The sequence below is a fragment of the Phoca vitulina genome, unplaced genomic scaffold (assembly GCF_004348235.1).
Source record: "Phoca vitulina isolate PV1807 unplaced genomic scaffold, GSC_HSeal_1.0 scaffold10, whole genome shotgun sequence".
NCBI classification, from domain to species: domain Eukaryota; kingdom Metazoa; phylum Chordata; class Mammalia; order Carnivora; family Phocidae; genus Phoca; species Phoca vitulina.
In genome coordinates, this window is record NW_022589713.1 from 7,394,540 (window position 1) to 7,412,602 (window position 18,063).

Below are 18,063 nucleotides of genomic sequence, written 5' to 3' on the forward strand. Positions count from 1 at the left end.
TCTTCATAGTCATGACATGGGTGGTCTCTTTATTATGCTAATTATGCATAAAGGAAGGAAGACAGTTACCTAGTGTATTAAAAATTTTTATTTGCCAGACTTTCCAAAATAAGTACTTCATATGCTCTGGGACCTCATCAGATTTTAGGAAAAACAGAAAATACACCTTAAATTGAAGAAGAGCTGGGAAGGTATTTACCCTCTGTGTCCACCTTCCACCCTCATAAAAACTCCCTGCTCCCAACTCTGGGTCAAATTATCCTCTCTCAAAAAGAAACAAATCACCAACCTATGACAAATATGCTTGGCAAAACTAAGCTTGCCATATATGTTTGGTTAAATACATCTGCAAAAGAAATTGGCTGTGCTTATTCTTCACAATTCCCACTGGCCAGGACAAATGAGTAAATACTGGTATTTTACATGGCCCCCCCCACCCCGGGAGAAAATGAAAGTCATAAAGAAAATGAGGAGCACCAAATAATGTCTTTGTAACCACTGTGCTAAAGCAGATGGGTAATGTGGAAATCAAGATTTTTCAGGAAGCAACATGCAAGCCAGGTAAGAATACTGTAAAGCAACAACTGATTAACAGTTACTGCATATCAGGTCCAGAACTACAACAAAAAATATAGTAGAGCAATGGCAACAGTGGACCAATCCAGAAACTTCCCTGAGATTACCAGTACTATTTTTTTTAATTATGTTATGGACTAATTTCTGTAGCTAGTTTATAGTACAGTTTTATAATATATATTTATCTCTGAGAAAGTAAAATAACAATCATATTGTAGAAGCAGTGCTATGAAACAGTTATAAGTATTTTAAAAAATGACATAGGGGAAAGGAAAGCCACATGTTGTTAAAGTGGTTCTTCTGTGGGGATGTCCTGTCATGAAAAGATAATTTGCATGCCATTGGTATCTTGCAGAGAACTGGTGAGCAAAAGGCAGTAACAGCTCTTTACCGTTGAAGACCAACCACACCATACCAGTTCTCTCCCAACCCCTCCCCACGCAAACCTCACAGTGCGGTTTACCCAAAAGGAAACCTCCTATCACTCACTCTGGGGGGATGACCTGATCTCAGTTATTTTTTGTATTAATATACTTTTTATTCTTCTTCTTCTTGTCCAGAGTCAAAAGATATAAATAGCAGCAATGGGGTTAAGGACAGAATAGAAAGCTAATGGCATATACTTTACTAACATCATCAAGTAGAAACAAAACTCAGTATAAGGGTGTTTTCTAGATTTCTGGGTTAATCTTCTTGGTAAAGCCAATGGATCAGAATTGTTTAATTTGTAGGTGACAAAAAAAATACAACTAAAATTGGACTCCTGCAATAAAAAGAGATTTACTGGCTAATAGACCTAAACATCCAAAGTTGTGGGTATGGCTTAATTTAAGGGCTGACAGAGGGCCTCAGCTGATGTAACTAAAGCTGAGTTTATACCACTTTTGCAGCCACTTTCCACAGTATTAGTTTCAACTCAAAGGAAGCTGTGGGCTCTTTTTTTGTGGTAGCAAAATGAAAGAAGCACTTCTAGACCTTACATCTTCACAGCCAGTCCTCCAGAGTTTCTTCAGAAACCTGGGACTTGGCTCTCATTGGGTCATACCGGCTCATTTTCCATCCCAACCTGTGGCCAGTGGAATCGGACATGCTGGTTGTCAATTATGGCTGGACCCTGATATTAGAGGCAGAGTGGGCACTGTGTAGGCCCAGGGACAAGAACCAGAGAAAGTGAATTTCTCAAAGGAAAAGTCTCATTTTTACTGCTGGGGAAATAGAGTCCGGAGGCTGAGGAGATAACCAGCAGATGAGTACCACTGGCAGTAGACAGCCTTTTTATAAACAACCATTGTGAGATTCATGCATCTCAGTGGGCAGGGTTCATGTGTAATCTTAGATGATTAGATTCTTATCACAAAAGTTTCTTTTATTTAAAAAAAAAAAACACTTCAGAATATTTCCATATAGGTACTGAGTCAATTACACATATCAAAATGGAATCATGGTTCGGTTAAAATGTACGAATTCCCATCAATGGGGAATTTTTAGTCATAGTCAAGAGCCACTTTTGAACACCTTTCTGTTAGATTTCTGCAGTCCACGTGCTGCAAAGCAGCTACTGACTTATCATCTTCTAGCCACAGATGTGGTTTTTTTTTTTTTCATTGCTGCCCCAATAAATAAAAACATGGGGAAACAGTTGGCTGCAGCTAAGGGCCTGCTGGCCTCTCCTGGTGAGGCAGAAGCTCTCAACTCACTATCGTTCCCAGCTTCCCTTGTTTTCTATTGTTTCTTACAACAACGTGTATCATGCCTTCTTTTCTACCATAGGCACCTGAGTTTATAAGCCACCCTGGGCACCCCAAGCACTTGAGGACTTGCACTACAGCTTCCTCTACAGAAGGACCTGGAAAATGTTCCCTGTTAACCAGGTACACTCCAAAGCAGTTTCAGGGCTGGCAGAAAATGTAAGAAGCTACGCCATTTTTATCTCTCCCACCTGCAACAGAAGTTGGAGTACAAGCATGAAAAGAGTTATTATAAAAATAGGCTCATCTCAACAACAGTAAAATATATGAAAAGTACTTTCATTGACAATGACTACTTGCTACTTTTTGAATGTGCTCATTGCATCAGTCTGACTTCTCTCATGGTCACAGTTAAGATCTCTGTGACCCATCTCAACCCACTTCCCAAACATTACCTTTAGTGCTTTGGGGACCTGAAATACAAGATTCTGGACTCAGAGTCATCTTGCTCTACTTCCAACCTCCAGATGTCACCAGCTCCAATCCACATGGTGTCAGTATGTCAGGCGAAGCCTAGAGTTAACACTACTTCCTGCTTCCCTCCCAAATCCCAGGTCACTGGTATCTGCTAAATCCTCCTCCAAAGTGCATGATAAAGTCCTAAGGGCTTACTTTCCTATCATTTCATCTCCTGACATAAAAGTCCACTGAAATGTGGCTCTCATCATCTCCATACAATACTTCACACTACTTAATATGATAATCCTTTTTCTAAACTAAAAGATTCTCTACATTTAACTAGGAGCTTTTTCAAGCTGTTAATTATTTACATTCTACTTTTTTACACCATAGCTTTCTGAAGGAACACTAGATCTCTCTAATATTTACTGACTAAAATGAGAAGTTAATCCTCATTTTGTTTGTAAACTAACCACCACTGTCAACTCCATATTAAATTCACTTTTCTAGTTTAAAAAAAAATGCCACTATTAAAAAAATAAATAAAAAACTTGCAATGCCATGACCAAATGTATTTTCTTATCTGGGTGATACTATGAAAGTAGTTAGGTAAATAAAAAGGAAAATGTTATTTTTTAATAGGAAAACCAGGACTTCTATCAATGCTATTTAAAATAAGAGTTCCTTAAGTGTTTAAAAAGTTACATTCAGAATGTCCTCGTTATTGCACAGTGAAAAAAACCAACAAAACCAAAGGCAATCTACTGAATGGGAGAAGATATTTGCAAACAATATAGCCAAAAAGGAATTAGTATCCAAAATATATAAAGAGCTTATAAAACTTGACACTAGAAAAATAATATGATAAAAAAATGGAGGACTGAATAGACATTTTTCCAAAAACAGCCTATAAATGGCCAACAGATGCATGCTCAACATCACTCATCATCAGGGAAATGCAAATCAAAACCACAATGACATATCACCCCATACCTGTCAGAATGGCTAGCGTCAAAAAGACAAGAAATAACAAGTGTTGGCAAAGACATAGAGAAAGAGGAACCCTTGTGCACTGTTGGTGGCAATGTTAATTGGTGCAGCCAAACTGTGGAAAACAGTATGGAATTTCCTTAAAAAATTAAAAATAGAGTGGCGCCTGCATGGTTCAGTCAGTTAAGCATCCAACTCCTCCTTCTGACTCAGGTCATGATCTCAGGGTCATGAGATCAAACCCCACGCAAGGTCCTCTTCCTCTAGCCCTCCCCCCATGCATGCATGTGTGCTCTCTCTAATAAATAAATTTTTAAAAATTAAAAATAGAAATACCATATGATACAGTAACTCCTGTACTGGACATTTACTAAAACGAAATGAAAACACTAATTTGAAAAGGTATATGCACCCTATGTTTATTGCAGCATTATTTACAATAGCCAAGATAGGGAAGCAACCCAAGTGTACATCCATAGATGAATGGGTAAAGAAGTGGTGTAGATATACAATGGAATACTACTCAGCCACAGAAAAGAATGAGATTTTGCCATTTGCAACAACACGTATGGACCGAAGCAAAGTGAAATAAGTCAGACAAAAAGACAAATACCATATGACTTCACTTACATACGGAATCCAAAAAACAAATAAATACACAAATAAAAGCAGAAGTAGAATGTCCAGGTTATGATGATAAGGCACTAAGGAATATCTACTATCTATAAGAGAAGGAATAAAATAAAAAACAATCTATGCTTTATCAAATAATGGGGTAGCACTAAAAACATAGTAAGCCAATACTCAAACTCACCTTTCTACCTGTCAAGCTGGATTCTCTCCTCAGACTTCCCTTGCCAGGACTGAAACCAAAGTCTACTCCCCTCCCAGCCCTAAATCACAGCCCCATAACCTACTTCTGCAGTGGTTCCCAGTGTCCATCATCTGGGCACTTCCCATCTCATTTCAGCTCCTCACTGTTTCTCACTCAAAATGACCACACCATAATCATCCCCTACCTGGTTTCTTGTCTACCGCTTTCTCCCCTAACCCTATGGAATCCCAACGCCCACAGATTTACCAAGTACTGAGCTCTCCAGGGTTATTAAAGCATCTAAGATTGACTAAAGCGATCTAAGATTTGGTCTCAGGCAGATCCTGCTCCGATACTCCAAGCACCCAGATTGCCTGAGAATCACCAAACACTTCCCACATCTCAGTCATCTGCATCATGCCCCCCATGCTGGCACCATTCCCTCGCTCCTCCGAAGCATCTCTTCACCACACCTCAGTCAGAAGGACTGTACTTCCTGGACTCCCACCAGTTCTAACTAACAGTATCATTGCAGGTACTGCAGATTCCTTATCACCCCCTCTACACTGTAACCTTCTAAACATAACAAAAATATTCTCTAGCACGGGAGCTAAGGGGGCAGCCTGCAGTCAATAAACATTTGTTAGAATTTTGCTTAAGTACGTGATCAAAAAACAAGGACTCACATGGCAAGGGATAGGGAGAATTTCTCCAGAGAACCTTCTCCTAAAAGGTAACAACAGAGTGCGTAAAATGTATTCTGAGCTTTGAAAATGTGTTACTCACAACCTCTTAAGAAAAGGACCACAACTACTCAAGGGGTGAGAAAATGAACTTCAGTGACTAAAAAGAAAGAAGATAACCTTTAAAAGTTCTTTCTTAGGGATTTCCCTTATTAATTATCTCATAACCATCAATCAAATACCACACAACTGAAAGGTAAAATGAACTGTATGTTAACCCAATAACACTGTACAATCAATAAAAAGAATCAAAAAGACAGGCTAGGGGAATGAATATACTCAGCCACTCATAATCGAGTTCACATTCCAAGAATATGTAAAACACTTTTGCCTTCAAAATATTTCCATCTTTTTACTCTGTTTCATTAAAAAGGGAAAACTGCGATAGCATTTAAGTAATGCAGAAAAACCAACATCTTGGAAGCTCTGTGTCTGTCTATGCCTCACTTAAAAAGTACTCTTATCTAATCACATCTGTCGCTCTCAGATTTGAAGCTACCAATCTCAGTGAGAGTCAGGGAAAAAAGTCTTTGGACTACTCCAGGTGGGAAAGGTGATTATGTGCTTTAAAAAATTTTTCAAAATGTGAACCTAAAGCACAGTGGCTCGAGAGAAGGCAGACATAGAGCCACACACACATTGCTAGAGAAATGTCTTGATCACCAGCATTCCTTAACCAAGAAACAGCCCCCTACCCAAAGATCATAAAAAAAGCTTCAGGATGCAAACTATTTTGAGTTGAGAGCGTCCTGAGTTGCAAACTCCGTGAGTGGAGTGGGCACAGTAGCATACCGTTCCCACTGCTCAGTGGTACTGGAATTCAAACTAAGGGGGTGGGGGGGCAACAAGGCAGGGGGCGGCTGGATGGACCTGCTGGCCTCCTTTGTAACCACTGTTTCTGCCCAACACTTTCATTTTAAGAAGCATAATGAAGTACTAGGTCACTGGAGTCTGTGCAGCTCTGGACAAGGCCTTAGTTTCCCCATCTGTGGGCTTTCCTAACAGATCATGAATTTCCTTAAAGAAAATCAGTTCACAGACCCGTGTCTGGCTGTGACAGTGGCTACCTACTCCAATATTCATTTTCCCATTCCCTATTAGCTCCAAAGGACTACTATGCTCTGTTTAAAAAATTTTAAGAATGTTAAGCATTAAGAACGACACTTCTGGTCACAGCCTGGGCAATGCCGGGCTCTCACTCTCTCGCTCACTCTGTGTGTCTCATGCTTTTTTCTTTCAAAATTGGGATCCTTCATGTTGAGCCAGCCATAGAAGATAGAATTAAATCTCTGCCAAAAAAAAAAAATTTTTAAATATAAAAAACACAAAAAGCAAACAAAACCTATAAAATTATATATATATATATATATATATAAATCTCTATCCCTTCCTGAAACTGCCTCTTTCAGGGGAAAGCAATTCGTTTTCTTCCTACCACCCCTGGCCCTCTTCATGTTTTTAAAATAAACTTTTAAAAAGGAAAAAAAAAAAAAAAAAGAATGACACTTCTACTGAAATACTGTTTGGTATTTGTGTTCAATAAAATCAAAAGCATGATTTGTGTCCATGGGGGAGTTAACTACAATAAGATTTTCTTTGTCAATTCATGGGGCAATTTTGCTTTTTTAGTTTTTATTTAAAACAAACAAAATATCCATTAAAGTAACTAGTATGTCATTTCTTAAAAAGTATTGCCATGACCAAGGTCAGGGAAAAATAAATTCACCTCACTTCTTCCCACTTGGGTTTCTAAAATACTGGGTTAGTGATGACATGTAATTTCCCAGAACACTAACAAAATACACTCTGAAAAACATTTGTTCTTAATGAAACAGATAAAAAAGTGACTTCTGGAAATTTCAAATGGAACTCGTGTTAAAAACAAAACAGGGATGGTAGCCCCAAAAAAGCGTATTTCCACTCTGAATAAAATTCCACAAAATATCAGATTGCCTCAAGGTCATTCTCAAAGGAAGAACATGGTTCAGTTTCACTATTAAAAGACTGGTTTCGGGGTGCCTGGGCGGCTCAGTTGGTTAAGTATCTGCCTTCGGCTGGGATGGAGCGCCGCCTCGGGCTCCCTGCTCAGCGGGGAGTCTGCTTCTCCCTGTCCATCTGCCGCTCCCCCCTGCTTGTGCTCTCCTGCTCTCTCTCTCTCTGTCAAATAAATAAAAGCTTACCAAAAAAAAAAAGACTGGTTTCTCACCATTCCAAAAAGGAAATGGAACACTGAGAACTAGGGTCCTTCAGCTCTTTCCTACCTGGCAATCCAGACACAAAAACTGTGGCCGCAGTACATTTTTAAGGATAGTTGAATATACTGCTTAATTCTGTCTGGCTATACCCTCCGAAGTGACCAAGGAAGTAAACACATAGCCATGCCTACCATAAAAAAGAAACTATACTACAAAACACCTCTCATTCCAGTTTTTCTGCATACCATGTTAGAACAATTCACCACTCCACAGGCAGCCAGCTCCGTCTCACCAAATTCTCTCCTTCCCACCCTCTCTGTCCCCCACTGCATGTAAACCCCGAGCACCACTGCTTACTTACTTGACAATCTGCAAGGGTGTCTTTTCTGAAGTGTGTTTTTCATTGAGTCCTATCCAACAACAATGCACACAAATCTTCAAGGACAGATCCTTTCCTAGCACTGTTAATAATGAGAGTTAACACTGGTTCTTAACCAAAAAGCAAATACAAAGTTTAAGATTTGGGATTTTTCATCTAATTTGTAAGGGAAGATATGTAAAAAGTCTTCTTCTGCAACATGATGATAATAATAGCAGTAATAATTATTATTCATATTCATGCTATTATTACTACATGAATTTGGGAGAACACCAGAACCCAAGAAACAAATGGCCACCATCAACATAAGCATCCTTACATTGTTTTTTTTTCCCCAAAAGTTCCCTTAAACTCTCCTTAAATTCCCTTTAGCTTGACATCTCATTTAGTTTTTTGAGAGATTTTTCTTTTTAAAAGTGAATACCAAAGAGATTCATTTTGGATTCTGGAGAGGCTTATTTTTTTATTATTATTTATCTGGAAAACTAAGAATTACTAGGAGAAAAGGAGACAAAACCAAAGCACCTACCAGACCAATGAAGCAACACTAGAAATCAGACCCTAACTGACCAAGAAATGGTTTTGCACTTACAAATAAACTTTGGACCAGCAGACTTAGTACTCCAGAAAATACGGTTGAGACATGAGCTCATATCCTCTTTTATAAAAGCTACACTTATACAAGAAAGATAACCTAACAAAGCCAATCCATGACATGGATGGGATACAGTGACTTTTTATTAGGTCTCTCACCATGCTGAGCTCCATTCAGACACTCAGTAAACATGTGCTCACCACAGACAGAATGATCATTTACCCAAACAATTTAAATACACAGGACGGTCCCTTTACATACAATCTATTAATTACTAAATACCAGGCTCAATTCATTAAGCAGTTTGGGCCAAACTGACAAATGCTCATGGCAGGCCTACCTACTCTTGTTAACTTAGAGAAACAGATCCGATATATCCTTGAAAGAAAAAATTACAACTATGCAACAGCACACACAATATAACAACATTTTAAGTGGGTGTGCATACACATAGAAAAATTTTAAAATCTGTGCCAAAGGCGCCTGGGTGGCTCAGTTGGTTAAGCGACTGCCTTCGGCTCAGGTCATAATCCTGGAGTCCCAGGATCGAGTCCCGCATCGGGCTCCCTGCTCAGCAGGGAGTCTGCTTCTCCCTCTGGCCCTCCCCCTCTCATGTGCTCTCTCTCTCTCTCAAATAAATAAAATCTTTAAAAAAAAAAAAAAAAAATTTAAAAAAATTTAAAATCTGTGCCGACATTTGTGCCAATTTATGTACCAAAACTGTTAACAGTAATTATCTCTGTGCATTTAATTTTCTTCTTCTGTTTATATTTCCAGATTTTTCCACAATGAAAAAAGAATAAAGATAAATAAAACATGACTTTTACCAGACTATGTTAAATCACATCTTTTTTTATTAATAGAGGTCTCAGCAGAACCCAAACTGCCAACAATTGTTTTAATTATAACTTCAAAAAGCTGGTGGGTGTCAATATGTATACTTAAGAAATTTTGCTTAAAGGCCTAATATATTTAACTCATAACCCCTTTCAAGGCACAAAAAGTGATGTTCTTTAAAATCGTTATGATGGAAAACGTATCTTGGATGCTTTTAAAAAAAAAAATGCTAGGCACTCTAATGGACCAAAAAAAATCTTTCCTCTAAAAGAATATACAAACACACAAAAGAAAGCACACACAAAATTGAACCTCTTGGGGAGACTTTCATACAGTTAAACTATTTACAAACCACAGTTTCATCTACGTCAATATGCAACACTTTAAAACCACACAAAAAGGAAAGGAAATTTTTAGTACAGCCAACCTTCGTGCGATGGAGCCACTAGTGCTCTTGCTGAGGCCAGACGGCTAACTCATGGTTCTCTGAAGACCTGCAGCGAGCCCGCTCTGGCTCAGAGAATATACCCCCAGGTAGGTCTTTTTAAGTACTTGATATATTCAAATATCTTTCCATCTAAGGGGAAGCTATGATATTCGGTGTTTAAAACATAGAAGTTGGAAATGCCAATGTGTAATAAGGCTGCTTGTAAGAGGGCACCAATTATTAAATTCTAAATTCTAAATAGATTCTCGCTATGAACTGCACTATAATTTTCTTCTATCTGGTGACCCCCTCCATTCCTCTCAAAAAAAAAAAAAAGTTTAATTTATACAAAACTGAATACTTACTTATAGGTGAGCATAACTATTCAGTAACTCAATTTTATATTTTATAACAGAATGGATAAACCATGTTGTAGGTCTTTACAACAGGGCGCAACAGATTTGAAATGACTTCCCTCCACAAAAATGATACATAATTTCAAGAACATTCTACTGTGACTTTCATTTAAAAAAAAAAAATCTAGTAAGTGTATTTATATTCTAAGCAATGGGCACTCTATCCCAAACAAAGGAGACACTTGAAATCTTTTCTTGATTTTTGTCACAGCACCTCAAATTTTCACAGGCTAAATAATTGGTTGACAAAACATTTATCAAGCACTTGGTTTTCAAATTTGTGATAGAGAACACAAAATGCTATTATAGTATAATTTAACCTCTTATCAACATACCAAAAATTTTAAATGAAGAGATTTGTTTTTCATTGCAATCTAGACTGAGGTTCATGAAAAGCAAGTGCAAGGCACTACAAGAATCTCAAGCATCATCAAATAAATAGTTATGTTGTAATTATTTTTAAATAAATTACCCATAAGTGGTATATATGGCCAGTTCTAGTTATAGAGAATATTAATTATTAATTGATGAAAACAATTTTCTAATCCTCCTCTTTACCATATATTCATCTATAAAATGAGACTTTATTGTATAATTGTATGAGCAATAGGAACACTTAAAAAAAAACACAGTATTAACTATTATCATATAACATTAGAAATACAAGAGCATAAGCCAAAATCCTAGCACCTGGTAAAAGAACAATGAGTTAAGGTGGGAGATGGAGACGATGATCAATTTATACCAACACTAGCTTTTGACCCAGAGAAGAAAAGGATGGTCAGAATGCCAAGGTTCAAATAAATGGTTACTATCCAAAAAACAGAGTCCTAAGAAGTCAGTGAAGCCTGGAGTAGACTTCAGACACAAAGAGCTTATTCCAGGCATTTTAAGATAGGAAGGATTTGGATATAGGAAGGATAAGGGCAGAAAGCCTAAAAATGATCAATGGGGTCAGATTCTAGCCTGTTCTTACAAGCTGGAAAACCTTGAGCAACATCCAAGTGCCAGACCCCAGTCTCCTCAACTGATCTGAGACTTGGACTAGATGCTATCAATAAAAGTTCCCTCCACCCTTAAAGTCCTATGATTCCCCAAATTTTATCACAACCAAGAGTACAAAGGCAGGAAGGAGCAGTTCACAGCAGAGTAGAGATACCACCAATCTAGGGAATTAAGATAAAGACAGTAGGGATGGCTTGAAGCAACTAGGTCATGGGAACTTTGAAAGTAAGGAAGGTTTAGATTTAAAAGACAGAAACTAGGTCTGGTTTTTAAATATATATACAGTAAAAGGAAACATCAAAATACTTGAAGTCTGAGCCTCTCTCATTAGTATTTAAAGGAAAAGTTAGGAACTAATATTTTCTTTCTGCTCTTTTACATGAAAATTGCCTAGAATATAGTTCCTGCCACATAGTAAGCACTTAGTAAGGCTGGCTACTATAATAATAGTTATTATCATCACCCATCACCATGATTATTACTATTACTGAGAAAGTTCTAGAGTGGTTTTGAACATAGCTTCTGAGATCAGACTGCCTGAGTTGGAATCTTGGCTCTATAATTTAGCAACTGTATAATCTTGGGGGTTACTTAACCTCGTTTTGCCACAGTTTTCTCATTTGTAAAGTAGGGATAATAACACCTACGTGATAGGAATGATGAGAGGTTAAATAAGTACCTGTAAAGTACTTAGCACAGTGCCAGACACAAAGTACTCAATTATTTTCATTAAGTTTAGTGCTGAATGAATTATGCATGAACCCTAAGTCCTATCTCAAGTTGGGAAAGAGGAAGGACATGTACCCTTTTAAATGACACTTTAATTTATAAAGTTTTATGTAGATCTGCCTTATTAATCTGCTTATAGTGTTTCATCCCAAGGTGTATATAGTGGATCATTAAATAATCAGGAGAATTAATAATTGATCAGAAAGGCTTCAAAAGGTTGTTGTTGTTGTTGTTTCACTTTTAAAGGGAGGTTTCAGAGAATGGGCTTATTTGGCCTTCTTAGCCACTATAATTAAGATTTGCTATTTTTTTAAAAGATTTTATTTATTTGAGAGAGAGGGTGTACATGTGAACACAAGTAGGGGGAGGGCAGAGGGAGAAGCAGACTCCCCGCTGAGGAGGGAGCCTGATGCTGGGCTCTATCCCAGGACCCTAAGATCATGACATGAGCCAAAGGCAGCCGCTCAACAGAATGAGCCACCCAGTGACCCAGATTCACAGTTTTTAAGTTGTGTATCAGGGGTTTTTTTTCTGCTAAAACACAAAATCTTCTGGTCTTTAAAACTAAAGGAAGGTGTTTAATATGCATGAGGAGGGTGCACACCAAGAAGCAGCACCAAAAAGATATACCTGTGGCCCTAAGAGCATTAGTGTGGACCAGGTCAAAGAGAATAAATGAAGCCCAATTGGTTTAACTTACATTTATGTTCCAGATTGGGAGGGAACATGACAAGATTTTGTCATTATCAGTATCAGTCACAATGGTGCTAAGGATATGTCTTATACTTTTGCGCTTAACTGCCTCAAACCTACAGTGAAAGAAAATAAGTATTATAGTTAGATGTTTTCATACTAAGATAACTGAGCTTCTCTTTGAGAATTCTGTAACCAGTGATCATATATTCTTGTTCTAGAAGCCTTTAAAATACATTTGTGGTCAAATTTCTCAAAAACACTGACACAGAAACATCTATACAAGCACTGTTTACCAGAAATAGAAAACAAACCACAAAGGTACTTTAAAATTATCCAGTAGCTGCATTTGAAAAAGCAGAAACAGGAGAAATTAATTTTAATCATATATTTAACCTAATATCAGAAATATCATTTCAACATATGCTGAATACAAAAAATATGGAGATATTTTACTAATTGTACTATGGTACAAAATAGTGCACTTTTACTAGTTGTATTATTTTTATAGTCTTTCCTAAAAAAATCTTTAAAACCTGGTGTGTATTTTGCGTTTACAGCCCATGTCAATTTGGCTGTCAAAGTGGCTGTCATTTCAAGTGCTCAGTAGTCCCATGCGGCCCCACACTGGACATCACAGGCCTAGGTCTCTAGGGAATGGAGTGAGGAAAAGGAAGGAATAAGCATCAATTCAAGCCAGATTCTAACCCTTCAATTCTTTCTGCTGAACAGAAAAATGAAATGCAATGGTGATTGTGAACACACTCTGGTACTTGACACAATGAAGGGGCCTTACCTCTAAATTTCAGGACAATTTTCTGTCCCCCGTTACCTCCCCGCTCAGCCTAGGTTCCTCCAGCATGAGGAGCTCTTGTCAATCTATGCAAACAGCAAGCCAGGAAGCCTCACTGAAACCTCCTCCAGCTCAGCCACAACCAAACCATTTTACCCTCATTTCCTCTCTGTCTGTTTCTCAGAATTTCAGTTCACTTATCTCCTCTGCACACTACCTTCCAACCCAAGTGGTAACAAAAGAGCTATCAGAATGCAAAAGTTTGATGTCAAAAATATCCATTATAGAAGCAAACCTATATGGGATTTCCCAAAATCATGAAATCAGACCATGTAAAACCCAGGCCTCCTCACAATCTATGATGTTTTACCAATAAAATTCTATCTAAAAATCAGAAAAATTGTGACCCAGGTGTTATGAATACAGATGTTTTTAAAGAAAATCATTTCTAACTTTAATTACTAACCTCCCTCCCCCACCTCTTTTTTTAAACAGATTCTTTGGACTTTTTTTTTTTTTAACAGAGTCATCCTTACTTCCCCTCAAGATGACAAACAGTTCTATCTTCTGCCCAGTTTACACAGATCTGGAGCCATTCCCATATTTTTTTTATTTAGTGTTCCTTGTTGGAATTATTGGAAGTGGTTTTGCAACCTGGGCTTTTATACAGAATAACACAAATCACAGGTGTGTAAGCATATACTTAATTAATTTGCTTACGGCTGATTTCCTGCTGACTCTGGCATTACCAGTAAAAATCGTTGTCGACTTGGGCGTGGCACCCTGGAAGCTGAAGATTTTCCACTGCCAAGTGACGGCCTGCTTCATCTACATTAATATGTACTTATCAATTATCTTCTTAGCATTTGTCAGCCTTGATCGCTATCTTCAGTTGACACACAGCTCCAAGATTTATCGGATCCAAGAACCTGGATTTGCCAAAATGATATCGACCGTGGTGTGGCTAATGGTCCTTCTTATAACAGTGCCCAACATGATGATTCCCATCAGAGACATCGAGGAGAAGCCAAATGTGGGATGCATGGAATTCAAAAGGGATTTTGGCAGAAATTGGCATTTGCTGACAAATTTCATATGTGTGGCAATATTTTTAAATTTCTCAGCCATCATTTTAATATCTAACTGCCTTGTAATTCGACAGCTCTACAGAAACAAAGATAATGAAAATTATCCATATGTGAAAAAAACCCTCATCAACATCCTTTTAGTGACTACAGGCTACATCGTATGTTTTGTCCCATATCACATTGTCCGAATCCCATACACCCTGAGCCAGACAGAGGTAATATCTGACTGCCCAACCAGGATTTCACTATTCAAAGCCAAAGAGGCCACACTGCTCCTTGCCGTGTCAAACCTGTGTTTTGATCCGATCTTGTACTATCACCTCTCAAAAGCATTCCGCTTAACAGTCACCAAGACTTTTGCTTCACGTAAGGAGACCAAGGCTCCAAAAGAAAAATCAAATGGTGAAAACAGTGCATAAAACATGGGATTTCTCATGCTATCACTTCCTGCCTCAGTGGGAAAGAGAGCAAAGAGCCTAAGTAAAAAAGACAGCTAGCATATGTGGCCTGGTTTACTGAGAAACTGTTTCCAGATGTAAGCCAAGCAGTACTCTTGTGGTTGTTAATGATCCTTAACCCAAATATTTGTACAAAAAAGCTAAAAGATGCTGTTGAACCAACATAAAACTTTGCATTATCCTTGAAATCTCAAGGAGTTTTATGACAGACTCAGAGGCATTCGTGAGGTATTCATTTAAATACCAGGAACTGACTTCTTGATAGAAATATGCAACACAATTTGAATAAAACCATTTAGATCATACCAAAAAAAGTCCAGCTGATTTTTACATGAAACCACCTGTGCCTGATTTATTTTTAATCCATCATTTTAAAGATGGTTTACTTTTGGTTTACTACTCTGATTTTTAATATCTAATTGTTTTGTAAGGTTATAAATAAAGACTTTCTACCCTAAGTAATGACAAATTCAGTGATTCCTTATTTTGTAGTAACATGAAATCGACCCTACAACATTTTCAAGCAAGTTGTTAAACTACACTGACTGCTTGAAAGTACTGTTTCGGAACTAAAAACTCACATCAAAGATATGGAAAAACAGCACTACTCAAATGGCCTTAAAAGAGACATGCCAGATACACACACAGCAAGACCTTGTAGGGAACACAGCACATGCTGGGCTGATTGGCGCCATGTCTGAGTCTGACCCCACATGGGGCCTGCAGTTTAAAGAATGGGGGACTCCAGTTCTTAGGGTCACAACCCTTAGATCAAATTCTCTCTACTGCCAGTAATGCAGAAAGGGCTCAATAGATGGTATAAAATAAAAGACTTATTCGGGAAAAAGAAAATTGAAAAGTTTAGATAATGATACCTGAGACTTGGGGGGGGGGGTCATTTCAATAGCAAAAGCCTGTATTGCAACAATTGGTAATACATTTGCATTAGCGGCAGTGATTAAGAAATGGTGTTCCTGGCAGCTCTCTTGAGCTCGCCCACTCTCACATCTCAAGAGTGTACTTTTCACTTTAATAAACTTTCCCATTTGTGGAAGGAAGGAGAGAGAGAGAGAGAGAGAGAGAGAAAGAAAAAAAGAGAGACAGAAAGAGAGAAAGAGAGAGAGAGAGAGAGAGAAAGAAAGGAAAGAAAGAAAGAAAGAAAGAAAGAAAGAAAGAAAGAAAGAAAAGAAAGAAAAGAAAGAAAAGAAAGAAAAGAAAGAAAAGAAAAGAAAGAAAGAAAGAAAGAAAGAAAGAAAGAAAGAAAGAAATGGTATTCCTGGGAAACTAACAAAACAAGTTTGATTCCAGAGTCATTTTTAGTTCTGTATTGAGAATTATTTTCTGAAGCTTGAACCCAAGACAATTCTGGTGTACAATTTCAGTATTTTCTGAGTTTGAAGAGAGTAATATATGAGAAAATGCACCCAAAAAAAGTGCCTGTCACATTTCTACCATGGTAAGTCCCGGACAAATTCTAGCTAGCTAGTGGTCATGACAGGAACCCCCCTCAACATCACGTATCTGACCCAGGGTGTAAAGGGCTGCTGAAATGCCAGCCTGCTAGAACCTGTGCTTGCTGATGGTCTAACATGTTACTACTGACCGGCAGATCAAGACATGATTTATATGAGCATACGTGAAACTACTAGTTGCTTTTCCTGAATCTTTTGGTCAAGTCCCCATTAGTCTTCTCTCCTTGGTCTTCACTCACTAAGTGTGAGTGAAGACAGAAAGGGGGGTGGAGGGAGCAATTTTTTTTTTTTTAATCATATTCTTATATGCTTCTCATATTCATGCATGATAGGTTAGTCAAATTTTCCCTCTTTATTAAGGAAGAGAACCAGACTCTCTACAGCATTCCTAATGTCGATGTTACATTAGTATATACGTTCATTTCCTCTTGATGATGTTTTATTCTAAATGACACTCAGAGTAAAGGGAGGCCTAGGGCAACTGGTAATAGAAGGCTATTAAAAAATTATATCCTACAACATCAATTTTCTAGCAGTTGTGTTATGATTGCATTACAGTTATGTCATAATCCATCATGAGAGACTTAATCACCAGAAATCATTCATGCTCCTTCCTCTAAGGAGGTGGACAATCTTTAGAATGTTACATGCTGGCAATGACTGTGTAGACAAGGGTCACATGAACAACAGAATAGAGATGTCTGTGCTTGGGTGCACACCAAGACACATGGGAGAGGGAGGCGAGCAAAGCTCTGCCCACCCAAGAGAAGAACACAGAATCCTCAACCAATTTCAACCATATTCAACATTTTGCCCTATTTGCTTTATTACCCCTCTCCTTTTTATTTAAATTAAGTTTTTACTTTGGAATACTTTAAGATTTACAGAAAAGGCACATAGATAGTACAGCAAGTTCCCACATACCTTTTATCCCATTTGCCCTAATGTTAATGGCTTACATCACCATGATACATTTGCCAAAAGTAGGAAATTAAAATTGGTCTATTAAGTGTTAACTGAACTCCAGACTTCAATATCCTGCCCCCCCACTTTTGATGCCAACTATTTTAAGACCAATCCCAGACATTATAATATTCATCCATAAATTCTTCAGGACACAGATCTAAAATATCAGGCTATCCTTTCTGTTGCCCTAAATGCACAGTGAGATTATTCCATTATGTTGGAAATGAGTGATATGTACAGGTAAAGCAAAAAAAAAAAAAAATGTATTCAGCCAGTGATGAGCAAGAAAGAATTGTGACAACTTTTGACACAGCCCTGGACAGAAAAACTGACACCAAAAAGAAGATTCTTAATTGTAATAAAAAATACATGTAAAAAAAAATTTTTTTTGAAAGTTCTAAAACAAAAAAATTAAAAATTAAGAAAATATTTAGTTTGCAGAGCAAAACTCCTCAAAGATATCCAGAACATTATATATACCTCACAATTACACTGCTGTTAAAATAATAATAGCGTGCAACAATAACAAAAAAAAACGGCTCATTAAAATTTCTCTTAAAATCCCAGGAAAAAAGATAGTAAACCTAAAAATATAAACATATTTACAGATTTTGGCCCAATTTTCATTACCTTCAAAAAACCAATCTTGTTTCCCTTTAGTAAAAAGCACGTCACTTGTTAAGAGTTAAACACTAAATTTCCTGGTATTTCTCATATGCTGTTCAATTCTTAAATTCATT

At 37.6% G+C, this 18,063-nt stretch overlaps 2 protein-coding genes across 8 annotated transcripts in view; one reads left to right on the top strand and one right to left on the bottom strand.

The window, feature by feature from the left end:
* Nucleotides 1–18,063, bottom strand: part of MED12L (mediator complex subunit 12L) — a 319,084-nt gene that overhangs the window by 198,299 nt on the left and 102,722 nt on the right. The gene's annotated exons all lie outside the window — the stretch shown is intronic.
* GPR171 (G protein-coupled receptor 171) lies at nt 9,063–15,934 on the top strand. 2 transcript variants are annotated; one of them, XM_032408450.1, is made up of 2 exons: nt 9,063–9,810; nt 13,835–15,934. In XM_032408450.1, exon 2 carries the CDS (start codon nt 13,887–13,889, stop codon nt 14,844–14,846), a length of 960 nt encoding a protein of 319 aa, XP_032264341.1. In that variant the 5' UTR covers nt 9,063–9,810; nt 13,835–13,886; the 3' UTR covers nt 14,847–15,934. The 2 variants fall into 2 exon arrangements, with proteins under 2 accessions (XP_032264341.1, XP_032264342.1); XM_032408451.1 differs by having other exon boundaries at nt 13,864–15,934.

Excerpts from the sequence above, each read along its gene's own strand:
- GPR171 (XM_032408450.1), top strand. The coding sequence starts at position 13,887 with ATGACAAACAGTTCTATCTTCTGCCCAGTTTACACAGATCTGGAGCCA.